The 13553-nt window shown below is 42.1% G+C and overlaps 1 protein-coding gene across 5 annotated transcripts in view; it reads right to left on the bottom strand.

The window, feature by feature from the left end:
* The window catches only part of PDK1 (pyruvate dehydrogenase kinase 1), a 29741-nt gene extending 17046 nt beyond the window's left edge, over nt 1-12695 (bottom strand). For 2 of the 5 annotated variants that reach the window (XM_049106226.1, XM_035698077.2), the window contains exons 1-7: nt 12414-12633; nt 10060-10201; nt 7117-7188; nt 4547-4731; nt 4150-4245; nt 3038-3115; nt 1437-1513 (exon numbers count right to left, since the gene is read on the bottom strand). In XM_049106226.1, the coding sequence (XP_048962183.1) occupies nt 1437-1513; nt 3038-3115; nt 4150-4245; nt 4547-4731; nt 7117-7188; nt 10060-10201; nt 12414-12618 (855 nt within the window). In that variant the 5' untranslated portion in view covers nt 12619-12633. Of the gene's footprint in view, nt 1-1436; nt 1514-3037; nt 3116-4149; nt 4246-4546; nt 4732-7116; nt 7189-10059; nt 10202-11528; nt 11750-12413 lie in introns of those variants that run through there. The other 3 variants (XM_025460205.3, XM_049106227.1, XM_035698073.2) reach the window with 3 other exon arrangements.
* Between the last annotated feature and the right edge of the window lie 858 nt (nt 12696-13553).

Below are 13553 nucleotides of genomic sequence, written 5' to 3'. Positions count from 1 at the left end.
GCCATAAATCACTTTGAGGGGAAAACAATTTTTTCATTTAGTATTCACAGCAATGGTCTTATTATGATGTAGAAACTAATCTAATTCACCACTAATTTGAAACTAAGGATATTTACATCTTAAAACTCTTGATCAATGCCTAAAGGATACACAGTGTACAATGCCAACATATTATAAGCACTAAAAGATAACATGACATGTAGCATTGGAGTAGAAATTGATAAAACTAGATATGGTTAAAAGGCAAAAATGGGACTGCATTTGGAAATAAGAGTGTGTGGCCCTAGTAACATTTTATACTCTTTGCATTTATTACTTTATTACTATCAAAATTGAGTGTCCCTAAGGAGAAGATGCTATCATCTCTACCAAAGGCTATTTAAGATTAGGCTCCAGATGAAAGCCGTTATTAATGACATTATGTAAAATCTATTATATAATATGGTAATATTTCTTATATTAAGCATCATGGGGAATAACATCCTTAGTAACTGAAGTTTCAAGGAAAAATGAATTTTAATCCTTTAAGTGCCAATTGCTTATTTATTGAATCACTTTGAAAAAGATTTTTGTCAGACATTAGATATGTTCTTGCTATCCTAGAAAAAAGCATTCTTGAACTCTCTCTGTTCTAAGACATTCAGTCAGACTTTCTGTGTTTCAGCGTATTTTTCTTTTTCATAAGCACGTTGAAAGCCACCTCTGCTCTTTACTAGTTTGCTGCTGGCTGAAGACATGGTAACTAAAGTAAGAGAGATTACACAGGCTTGATTTAGGGTAGTTATTTTCAGCCACAGGGACCTGTACTCCTCATCACTCACTTTTCTGTCAGCAAGTGTCATAGGTGTGTTATTGGGGGGGAAAGTACTCCCAATGTTTCTAGCATAATTTTAGTTTTCGAAATTTTCTTTGTAAAGAGCAAATATAATAGCAAAAGCCCTGTAAATCAATATAAATGACTTTCTCAAAAAGTCCCACAAACATATAATAGTGGGACTCTGTTCTTTTAAAGGTGGAAAATTCAGAATCATTCTCCTAAATATTGTTTTGTAAAAATGTAACTTTATTGAGCACCTACACTGAGCTGCCATTGTACTGGACACCTTCATAATAACCTGGAGAGTATTAGACTCATTTTACAGAAAAAGAAACGTAGCCTCAAAAAGGTTGGCTGATTTGCCCAACGTCACATGCAGATTAAGTGGCAGAACTAGTATTCAAACCCAATCGGACTTCCAGGTGTGCAGCTTACCACTGCACTGAAGTGCCCATCAGTGTGGACAAAAGGCAGATCTCCAGCAATGTGACATGACACTGAGCATGAAATGACATCTTTTAGTGAAACTGAGGAAAACCCGTAGAGTACTTCACTTTCAGAGCAGATCCCTAACCTCGGGAAAGGACTGATAAAGGTTATGTAATACTATTTTACAAACCTTGAAAAGTTCAAACACCATGTGATAGAGATGGGATGGTACATAAACCACTTGTATTGGCTGTCCTGGTGATTTTGCTATAGAGCAGAAGAGAAAAATATAAAAGTACAGAGAGATGTACTTAAAGCATTTTTAAGAATATATTGTGTAGTGATGAAAACATTTACTATGGAGGATAATATTATTTGGGGGAGAACTGTCACCCCAGTTCTTCACTGTATTAGGGTTTGACCCCATAGTCACATAGATTTATAACTGATGGTGACAACATGAGTTTGCAGTCATTTTTGTGACCCTGCATAACCGTCTAGCCAACCGAGCTTCCCATTTTCTCTGTGACAGTGAGTCTTTTTAAAGGACACTCAGCCTTAAGGTCAGAATTTTACTTTCCAAAATGAAAGTGTTAAGGTCTATATGTTCCATGGTCCAACTCACATAAATATACTATTTTTTTAAAAGTCATTTTTAAATAAGCACTAAAATGCTTAAAATGGTTCACCCCTGTGGAATGTTTTTGTTTTATTTCAGGCATTTCTATGTATACAGATCTGAATTAAATTAAGCTAGCATCAATTTATCAAGGGATATGAATTCTACATTCAAACATTTTATTAAATTTAGAAGCCCAGCTAGGGATGCAGTGGCGGGGACGGGGGGGTGGGGGGGGGGCAGGTAGTATGTAAAACAGAATTTTTAGTAGATCAAAGGAGTAAGACTCACCATACCTTAGAATTCTAATTGATCCAATAAATTGGACTCTCCTCTGAATAAACCGCCCCGTGGAAACATGGATGGGACACCTGGAAACTGCTCACAGTTCAGGTTCCTAAACTATCATCTGTGCATTGTGATTCTCTACTGAATGGTATTGTTATGAAACAAAAGAGTTAATATGGCTTTAGAAAAACACGAAGCAATTCTATTTTCAACTGAGGAACTTCTTCCATTGCGCTTTCACTATAAGGTCCAGAATACAGCTTAGGAAAAGCCTGTTTAATTTTATTCTTCTTAAAGGGTCGCCTTAACTTAGTAACTGTTTTTCCCTCTACCAAACTACCCCACCCCTCTGAAACACAGTGAGACTTATCAATCTCCTTCCAAGACATCTGAATTTTTTTGTCCAAAAGGCCCTAGTCAGGGTGCAAAGAGCATCAGAGATAAATGGATTTTCCAGCAGATGAGCATCTTTCTTTCCTCCTTACACACCTCCTGTCTTTTTACTTCCTTAACAATAAAAAATGATTCATTACTCAGGAAGTCGATTCTTAAGGGGTGAACTCTACATTATTGAAGTGCCTGTAACAGTCAAATGTAACTAACCAAAAACAGAAACAAAAATAAGGAAAGAATCAACATTATCAATTAGATATAAACAAAATGGGGAAGAAGTCAAATGCATTTCAGACAGAATCCAACTAAATTACACACACGCACACACATACACACACTCTCTTAACATGATTTTCTCCCTGAGCTTTGATATTCAATAAAGAAGTTGATGAAATGCCCTTTTATATTAAGACATATCTAAATTCTTCTTATCATTCCTTCTCAGATAATCACAACACTGTTCATTGAGGAAAAGACATCATCGGGCTTACCATTTAATTCTTCAAGTTCTAGTTCAGGAGAGTTAATATAATACAAATCACACAGACGCCTAGCATTTTCATAGCCATCTGGTGTGAATCAAAACAAAAAAAAGCATTAAAATAAATTTACTTCTATATCATGCATTAAGATGGAAATAGTACTGATAAATGAAATTTTAACTATTATAGAAGAAAATACACTTTAATAATCTAGTTTGGGGAAGGTCTTCTTAAGTACGACATGACAAAACCTAATAGCCATAAAGGAAAAGCGACAGATATGATTATAAGAAAAAAAAAAAACATCCATATAGAAAAAGACACCATAAAAAAGTAAAAACAGCAGGGTGAAGAAACTACTTACAATACACATAACAAACATGTAGTTTGAAAGTTTAGGATACAGACACTTTCATTCATTGTTTGGTATCTTTTTGGAGGTATCAAAATTTTAAATGCATTTTCAATGTTTTAAATTTTAGGAATCTTACTTTCTAAAATACTAGCAAAGTCAGCACTTATCTAAAGATGTTCACTGAAGTTTTGTTCGTAATAAAAAAATGAAAACAACCTAAATACCCAACAACAGAAGAATGGATTAATACATTCTGATATACCCATTAAGCCATTCAAAAACCTGAGGTTTATCCATATGTACTGAATGGCTATAAACTTGTGGGTATGATGGCTATAAACTTGTAGAAAAATATACATACAGTACCCCCATCTTCCAAAAACAAACCATGTGAGACCAGCGATTACATATGTTCATGAGTATATGTGGTATAACAGAAAAAAGTATGGAAAGATGCAAACCAAACTATTATGAATTATGGCTCCTAGCGTAGGGTATTAGAAAGGGGGAGGGGGGAGCTTGAATCTTTTTGAAGTGTAACCAACACCCTCATATCACTATACTTTGCCTTAAAAAAGCATTATATCAACAAAATATTCATCCGACACATAATATACAATAACATTATAAGATCAGTCTCAAATCCATACATATTTGCTCCTAACATTTTGTCTCAGGATATAAATAACTGTTTTAATAGCAAGAAATAACACTCAGCTATATTGATTCTTGTATCCTTCCTCAAAGGAGAAATATAACTATTTACCTTTAATAACTTCAACTACATCGCAGTTTGGATTTATGCTTCCAATGTGTTTTCGATGAGCTGGGCTTCCTTTGCCTTTTCCACCAAACAATAAAGCTATCAAAAAAATAAAAATAAAAAACAAACAAAAAAATAAGCTAAACTCTCTATTGCCATTTACCAGATTTGAATATGGTTTCTCCAAATGGTACCAAACAGTAGAACAGATATTTTCCTTACACATAAACATAGTATTTTACATTCCATAAAAATACCTCCTTTGTAGGGCAGTCTGTGTACTCAATAAGCAAAAAAAGTAAAATTAAATGTTTACTAAAAGGAAGTTTCCTAAATAAATTTAAAATATGCCAACACATTCACTTTATTTTGCTTCTTCTCTTGACTTCTGGAGACTTACAGTGCTGATTGAGTAACATTCTAATTGAAATGCGACTCATGTAGAAGCGATCCAAAAAGTACTGAACATTCTGGCTGGTGACAGGATCCACCCCGAAGCTCTCCTTGTATTCAATCACACCCTGCGCCATCGTGGGAATAACATCGTTGTGTCGATTCCTGATCCGAATCACAGTATCTGTAAAGCTTAAAAAAAAAAAACAAAAAAAAAACTATCTTGTCAAAACAGCCAAATATTTTGACAAGTGAATTTAATACTAAAATCTAGGTTTAACTAACTTATACTAGGCAAGAAATCCTCATTTCAGTAAAAAGAGCATCACTTATTTAAATATATTTCAGATCATAAATATGTGTAACATATGACAGTACAAAAACTTTCAAAATAAAACTTTTAAAACGTGATTATTTTCTTGGAACTCCTAAAAGCGAGGCTGCCAAAAACATGATCCTAACAGTGTTAAGGTTTTTTTTGTTTTGTTTTGTTTTTTTTAACCATTATCAACTAAGATCATCTGAGCACTCCTTATGAGGACACTCTTCCAGGGACCTTCAGCATTACAAGAAGACAGAATGCTTGCTTCTAGGGAACACATGCTCTGTAAGGAATAAAGATGAATAAGCCAATAAAGCCTGCCTGTTTTAGAACTATTCCCTATGGTTCCAAAAGAGAAAGAACCATTGAGAACAGAAAAGTGAAAGAAATTCTAATGCCATTGATCCTATAAGTTCAAAAATGGTAGAGAAGAAAAACTGACTGTTGTCTTAAAAATTTTCAAGGCACCCAGCCTTCCCACTTCTGTCATTTAAAAGGTATTACTGCATGGTTAATTTAAAGAACTAAATAAAAGAGAAAAGAAGCCTTAATCATGAAATAACAAAATCTACCTTGTAACATACCCATGGGAATGTACACTTCTGAATGAGTGCTTTCCCATTCATAGTCATCATCTTGAGCACTATTAACTTATTCCAATGATACTATCATGGCTCAAAATATTTTTGGAATTCCTAGTTTGTAATCTGCTTCAAAACCAAACTCTTAATCCAAAATACAAACAACAAAACTCAAAAACAACAAACGACTCATCATTTCTAGTCAGCCTTTCTTTTTTAATTTTTTTTAAATTTTTATTTATTTATGATAGTCACAGAGAGAGAGAGAGAGGCAGACATAGGCAGAGGGAGAAGCAGGCTCCATGCACCGGGAGCCCGATGTGGGATTCGATCCCAGGTCTCCAGAATCGCGCCCTGGGCCAAAGGCAGGAGCCAAACCGCTGCGCCACCCAGGGATCCCTCTAGTCAGCCTTTTATTTCACTTCTCTCAGCCTTTTATTTCACTTCTCTCTTTTTAAAACCCCCAAAACTGTTATTCTGCTTGACTGCTTTCCTTATTTTTTAGATTCAGCTCTAACCATTTTCAGAAGGTTCTGTAGCATAACGCTTATTTTTAAGTAAGAGGGCATGGGTTCAAATCCTGATCCTACTACTAGCTGGCTATTTGATTTTAATGCTACCTTAAGTTTCTTAACTTTCTGTGCACAGACAGTATTAATTCAATAGCATTGTTTTAAAGATTAAATACACAGTGTGCTTCATACCTAGGCATAGAGTAAATCCTTGATGTTATTTTCAGACCAAAACATGTTTAAAAAGTGAAATGTTGCCATCATCTTTAGAGACAGTAACAAAAAAAGTGTAATAAACTCTGAGGACAGACAACAAAAGAAGTGGTCTTCAAGTTCTGAGCAATGTTCATGGGAATAAGCAGATAACTGCCTGGGAAGATTACCTGGGTTTATTAATGCTGGTATGGTGGTTATTAAATTGGTCATATTACTTCCATTATTTTACAGACCAGAGGTCATAAAGTGAGACCCACAGATATGTTTTTATAAGCCTTCATTCTTTAAAAAAAAAAAAAAAATTTAATTTGCTGCAATCTTTAAAATTGGGAGATTTTACATTAAAAGTCTATACTTGGGGCACCTGGGTGGCTCAGTAGTTGAGCATCTGCCTTTGGCTCAGATTGTGATCCTGGGGTCCAGGGATAGAGTCCTGCATCAGGCTCCCCACAAGGAGCCTGCTTCTCCCTCTGCCTAGGTCTCTGCCTCTCTCTCTCTGTGTTTCTCATGAATATTTAAATAAAATCTTTAAAAAAAATTAAAAATCTAAACTTACTGCTTTTCTTTAAACACACACAAAAATCAGACAATCTAGATGGTGTTTCTGCATTGGCAAGGATTGGCTGGAGCTCAAAGAGGAATGCGCTGTCCAGGTTGAAAGATCTCACAGGTCCCCTATTATCCAAACGGCACCGAGGCCACATCTAGATCATCGCACTTGAACTGTGTCATGTCTTATATTTACTGATTTACAGTATTTGCCTTACCTGTATGAGCTGCTATAGACACGTATACTATAATATGTTCTGAAGTGGAGAGAAACTGACAGTTAATTTCCCTAAAGTAACCCAATAGCAAGCTTAAGCTCAGTACATTTATATTTTTCATATGACGTTTAAAGAATATAAAAATTGTATTCAGAATAGGGTCCAAATATTGTACTCACTCATAAATAGTTTTAGCCTCTTCAGCACTTTTGTCTTTAAATTCAAGAAGTTCCTGAAGACTCTGGATATACCTAAAATGCAAATCAGTAGGGTAAATTTGTTCTTTTATATTTTGAAAGTTCAATATTGTGAAAATATAAAAAGGTATTTTTAGTATCTTTTAATATAGAATAGTGCTACAAATTATGGTTGAAGTAGGATTTTTAGACCCATTTACATTTAAGCAAAGTGCCTGGCACAAAGTAGCAGAAGTTTCATTTTCTCCTAAAAACATAGGTTAAATCTGATTTAAGAATTTTAAGATTTTGGGGCGCCTGGGTGGCTCAGTCTGTTAAGCAGCTGCTTCAGCTCAGGTCATGATCTCAGAGTCCTGGGATGGAGCCCCACATCAGGCTCTCTGCTTATCCAGGAATCTGCTTCTCCCTCTTCCTCTGTCCCTCCCCCTGCTCATGCCTGTGCTGGTGCACACTCTCTCAAATAAATAAATTCTTTCCAAAAAAAGAATTTTAAGATTTCCTACTTCCTTTTATATACTTCTATACTCTAAAATAGCTTTTCAGCTTCTTAAATTTACCACCATACAGTATAAATGCTGACTGTCACGAGAACTGAGTCTGTTACCATTAACTACGTGATCTGGGGCAAATGATTTAACTTGTTTTAGTTTCAGTAGAATGTGGAGGCCCATCCACCTCAGTCTAACTTAAAATCTGATTGTTAAAATCTCATACGCCTTACAGGCCTTTAGTGTTTTAAAAAATCTTTAATTAGTTGCCGTCTTTCAAAATTGGGAGATTTTTAAATTAAAAATCTAGACTTGTATGAGGCACCTGGGTGGCTCAGTTGTTTAAACATATATCTGCCTTTGGCTTTGGGTCCTGAGATCAAGCCCTCGCAGGGAACCTGCTTCTCTCTCCTCTCTCATGCTTTCTCTTGCTATCTCTGCACTATCTCTGTCTCTCTCAAACAAAATCTCTCAAAAAAATAAAATAAAAAGATTTTATTTATTCATGGGTGACAGAGAGAGGCAGAGACATAGGCAGAGGGAGAAGCAGGCTCCCTGTGAGGAGCCTGATAGGGACTTGATGCCAGAACCCTGGGATCACGAGCCAAGCCAAAGGCAGATGCTCAACCACTGAGCCACCCAGGTGTCCCTAAGTAAAACTGGGTTTTTGTTTGTTTTGTTTTTTCACTCTAGACTTGTGGCTTTTCTTTAAGTACACAAAAATCAGCTGATCTGGACAGTGTTTCTGCATTGGCAATGACCAGCTGGAGCTGAAAGTGGTTATCCTTTAGAAGCACATACTCTCCAGGTTAATAGCTTATGTCCAGTCAACAAATATTTGTTAAAAGCCTATAATTTACCACATGGTTCTTTTAAACAGAGCTGAAGCAAAACGAAAGTCATGAAAATGTAGGTTTTTGATCTACCTAACGATTCAAGGTGGCAAATGGCCTGTTAAGGAAGGAGCAAAATGAGGAAAGCCAAATGACTTTCTCAAGGTTATGCTGCCAAGCACAATGGCAGTACAGGGCCAGAGCTGAAAACACTTCACTATTCAGTGACCTTCGATAATATAGGGTCTGCTTTGGCTGCTCTGTTGGCACTTTATCTACAACTGTCTTTAGTAGGCATTCAGGGGCAATGAAAATGTTTTAAAACTCTGTAAATCCATATGTTGGTTTGAAAAGCTGTTCTTGACAAGCAGCGTGCCTCTCCGCAGTCCAAAACATTCCAAAGATTCTGGTATTTGCTTTAACTCATACGTTTCTCTTCACTGGCAAGAAAAACTATGCTCTTTATTCAAGAGATAATTGAGCACCTACAACATTTTAGGCACAGATCAGATTTCAAAATGCAGCATATTCTATTTTTAATGAAGAATTTAAAAAACAAGAATAAGCTTCCATAGAAAATTATATGTTCTAATTTTATATTCCATCATAGTTCCTAAACAAATGTTTCTTCTTTAAACCACATTTATAGTTGTCCCGTATTTGAACTAGATAGCATCTCATTATCACATATTATAGCAGTCATACTGCTTTCGCTTGTTTTTTAAAATTGAAGTTTCATCAGTTTCTCCTATAAGCTATGATACCACAAAAAAGCGCTAAGATCTCCATGAATCATAACTGGGAAAAATCTTGCAGCTAATTTTTTTTTCTACTTAAGACTCAATTCTGGTAAACTCTTTTGTTTGAAATGGATAATGCTTAAGAGTATAATACTTTGAAATTAGTAACATTAAAAAATTAAAATAAAATAAATTAGTAACATTAACAAAAAAGGCTGTATTTAAGCGACCGCATATGTATGCACTGCCACTGTCATTTTTTAGAACAGAGATCATAGTTTCTTATATGATTCCACTAACTTCTAATTATTTTTAAATGGAAAAAAGATTTTAACTTTCATGTTTGATCAATATAGTTAAATAAAATAAATTTGGTTTGTTAAAAATACATATACACACCCTTTAATACATTTTATCATTCTGACTATAGCACGATAGAGCAGAAAGAAACAAATCGGGGCTTGAATCCCAGCTCCCCGGTACTGCCTTTGGCAAGACACCTGTAGGTGCCTCAGTTTCCTCATCTGTAAAATGGTGATAATGCCTAATGGGCAGAGTTGTTGAAGGGATTAAAGGTCCATCAATACATGGTAGATATTTATTATAACATAACATCCTGCAGATTCAATAACATAAACCGTAAATTTAGTGTGTTTATTTCTGTGCAGTTCTGAATTTTTTTTTTTTAAAGCCAAGGAGTGGTAGAATCCAGGATTCAGGGAACAGGCCCAGACATACCCAAAAGAAGAAGAAATGCTCTTACTACCATAAGATTCCATGGAAGAGTAAAAAAAAATATTTGCTTTCACCTTCAGTAGAGTCTATAAATCCACTGAAATTGCAAACACGAGATAGGAATCTTACCAGCTTTGTACCAATTGAACTGATGGAGTCCTGAGAAGATTATCTGGAAGAAGACTTATTTCTTTCATTATATTTGCCAATCTAACAGGTAGCTCTTGTCGCAGAAACATAAATGAGGTCTTTTCACAAGCGTTCATAGATCCTAAAACCAAACACGGTGCGAACAGCAGTAAGTAGAGGCCATAAGGCAGTAGAAGCCAGAGACAGGGAGAAACAGAGGGAGCTACTGGGCAGTGTCAGAGTGCCAGCATCACCATGATGCCAGGGAAAGGAAGAGGAGGCAAGGGACAAGATAACCCTCTGGAGGGTTGTGAGGCGTCCTAAATGGCCTTCTAATTCCTGAAGGAATTGCTTTGTAGAGTGATAAAGATACTTTCCCCGTCTGTCTCCATCACTTGCACCCTTACTGGGATCATCTTAGACACAAGGCAACCTGAGCAAGTCTGAGCAAGGTGTGGAGTCTAATTAACAGTAGGACCTGCCAAAGCCTATCCTATGTAACCAGTTGCTGCTACTATTTAGAAAATCTGTTTCCTAACTCTGGGTTTTTAAAGAAATGAATACCTAAGATAAAGAGAGAAATTTTGTCATATGCATGGGAACCACAATAAGCAAGACTCGGTGTAGAGGAGGGCTTTCAGGCAATAGAAAACAAAAAATACCAGGGCCTGTGCAGCGACCATCTTCAAGCTTCAAAGCCCTGCATTCCGCCTCCCTCCCCTCCCCGCCCCCCACCCTCACCCCCGCCCCCCATTCAATTGTCTGATTCCTGGAAAGCAGCCTGCTCTTCTTTCACTCCTATCAAGACGCTAAACAGAGCAGTTGTAGAATAGCCTTTGGCAAGCAGTCCCATTTAAAGTTGAACAAAAAAGTCATGTTATTTCAGCAATGCATTTTAAACCTGAGAATTTAATCTTGCTGTTTTAACAAGAGACAACCTTAGAGAAAACCAGACTGTCCATAGCAGGAATGATGGAATGAGAGGAAAACATTCTCTTGTGAAAGTTTAAGGGCATACTGTGAACAAGGCCAAATTCACCCCTTCATCAAACTATAGTCATTTTAAAGTAAATACAAAAAAACCGAGAGGGCTTTGCGCCAAAAAAATTTTTGGCCCTGTGCACCATAATTTTAAGATAAAGCTGCCAGCTATGCTGGTATCTTTTGAGCCCACTAATGACCCATTACTGACTTAACAGTACTCGCAATGCAGAAGATAAGTCTTGCTACTGATGTTTTATGACCTTCCTGGCTTATTGGTTTTCCCTTTCCCCGCTCAGCACCCTCACATGAGAAGTCAAAAGTCTAACTTTGCCATTTCTCTGCAATCTGTTGCATCCTTTCTAGAGAAAATCAGGAAGCGTCCAGCCGAGGAAGAGGAAAAGTGGACAGTCGCTTCTGCAGAAAGGAGTGTGGCAATCGCCACAGCGCTTGTGCTCACGCACTTTCTGCGTGTGCTGGAGACTTACTTGCTGATGATGAAACGAATGTGCCGCGGATGGAAACACTATTAAGCAAGTGGCAAGGAAAACATTCTGTGAAACGCTCGGGCCAGTTATAACCTGCCTCCCGTCTCATCACGGAGGTTTTACGCAATCGTTTATCATCAGTCTGGAGAGTCGGAACACGACTCCGGGAGGTGCCACTCGGCAGCCCCGGGCCGCAGCCCTGAGCTTCCGAAGGGGCCCGGCGGGGGGCGCGACCCGCACACGTGCGCTGGGGGGCGGGAGGTCCCCGCGCCCGCGGCCCTCGGGGTTGGTTTTGCGACGGTACGAGGTGAGGAGGCTCACGCCCCCAGGGGCTCCTCGGGCCCCCGCCCGCCCCGGAGCGCGAGGATCTGCCCGCAGGGGAGGAAGGAAGCACCGGGTGGGGGGGGGGAGACGTTAGGGAGGGGGAAGGTTAGGCAGGGGGGTCGTTAGGGAGGGGGTGCGCGGGGGGGGAGGGGGAGGTTAGGGGGGGGGCCGTTAGGGAGGGGGTGCGCGGGGGGGGAGGGGGTGCGCCGGGTGGGAGGGGGACGTTAGGGAGGAGGGGTCGTTAGGGAGGGGGTGCGCGGGGGGGGGGTGCGCCGGGTGGGAGGGGAAGGTTAGGGAGGGGGGAGGTTAGGGAGGGGGTGCGCGGGGGGGGGGGGGTGCGCCGGGTGGGAGGGGAAGGTTAGGGAGGGGGGAGGTTAGGGAGGGGGTGCGCGGGGGGGGGGGAGTAGGAGGGGGGAGGTTCGGGACGCGGGTGCGCGGGCGGGAGGGGGGCGGGCGCGCGCAGGGCCGGGCCGGGCGGGGGCGGGGGCCGGGGCCGGGGCCGGGGCCGCGGTGTCCCGCGCAGGGCCGCGCACAAAGGCCGGAGGCCCGGGCCGCACTCACCGAAGTCGAGGAACTGCTTCATGGAAAGCGGCGACGGCGAGAAGCGCGCGTAGAAGTCCACCTGGCCCGGAACGCCGCTGTCGGGCGCCGGCCCTGAGCCCGAGTCCGAGGCGAGGCTGCGGCCGCCGCCGGGGCTGGCCGCCCGGAGCCCGGAGCCCGAGCGGGCGCAGGCGGCCCCGCGCAGCAGCAGCCGCGCCCGCCGCATGCCGAGCCCCGCCGGAGGAGCCGGGCCGGGCCGCCAGGTCGCCGCTCCGCGCCTCGGCCCGGCGCTACGTGAGGGACGTGGCGACCCTCGGGGGCGGGGAGCGGCTGTCACCGCCGCGGCCGCCGCCCCCCTCGCCGGAGCCCGGCCCCCTGCGCCGCTGGGCGGGACCCGGGGCGGGAGGCGGGGCAGGGGCGGGAGCGCGCGGGCGGGGGGGCCGGGCCGGGGCGGGCGGGGCGGGGGCTGCGGCGGGGCGGGGGCGGGGCGGGGGCTGCGGCGGGAGCGCCGGGCGGGCGGGGCGGGGCGGGGCTGCGGCGGGGCCGGCAGGTGCGCCCCCTCCCGCGCGCTCCGCGCCTCCCCAGCCTCCCGCGCCCGTGCGGCTGCGGGGCCGGGGCCTTCCGGAAACTCCGCGGCGAGGGAGCCCCGAGGTCCCGGGGGACGCCGCCGCACCCGGAGGGCTGCCGGATCTGACCCTTGCCGAGCGGGGGCACCGGCACCGGCACCGGCACCGGGGGGCGTAGCCCCAACGGCCCGCGGCGACTGCAGACCCAGACCTGCGGCTCTCGGCGCGGACGCCCCGGGGCCCCGCCCCTTGATCGACTTTCTCTTTAACTGTCTTGGCAGCCCCACGGTCTGGCTGTTCCCTCCTTCCTCTTCTCCACTTTCCTCGATTTAGGACGGGGCATCTCTGGATATGGTAAGTTGAAGGTGCATTTAATGCACTTAACTGTCCAGCGGCGTCGCGTACTTAGTCCGGCCAACCCGAGGCGTGCTCAGAGCGCTTCCTTCCATTCGCCTGCGGTTGGGCAAAATCGTCAAACACAAAGCCCATTTTATAGTAGCACGGGCTTCATGGAAGTACTGCACTGAAGGTGAAACACGGAGTGCTGGTACCTGGGTGGTTTACCCTGGTGATTGTAGGGCTCGGCTGGAGTTGC

Source organism: Canis lupus, chromosome 36 (assembly GCF_003254725.2).
Source record: "Canis lupus dingo isolate Sandy chromosome 36, ASM325472v2, whole genome shotgun sequence".
Taxonomy (NCBI): domain Eukaryota; kingdom Metazoa; phylum Chordata; class Mammalia; order Carnivora; family Canidae; genus Canis; species Canis lupus.
This window is presented reverse-complemented; position numbering and strand designations above follow the sequence as displayed.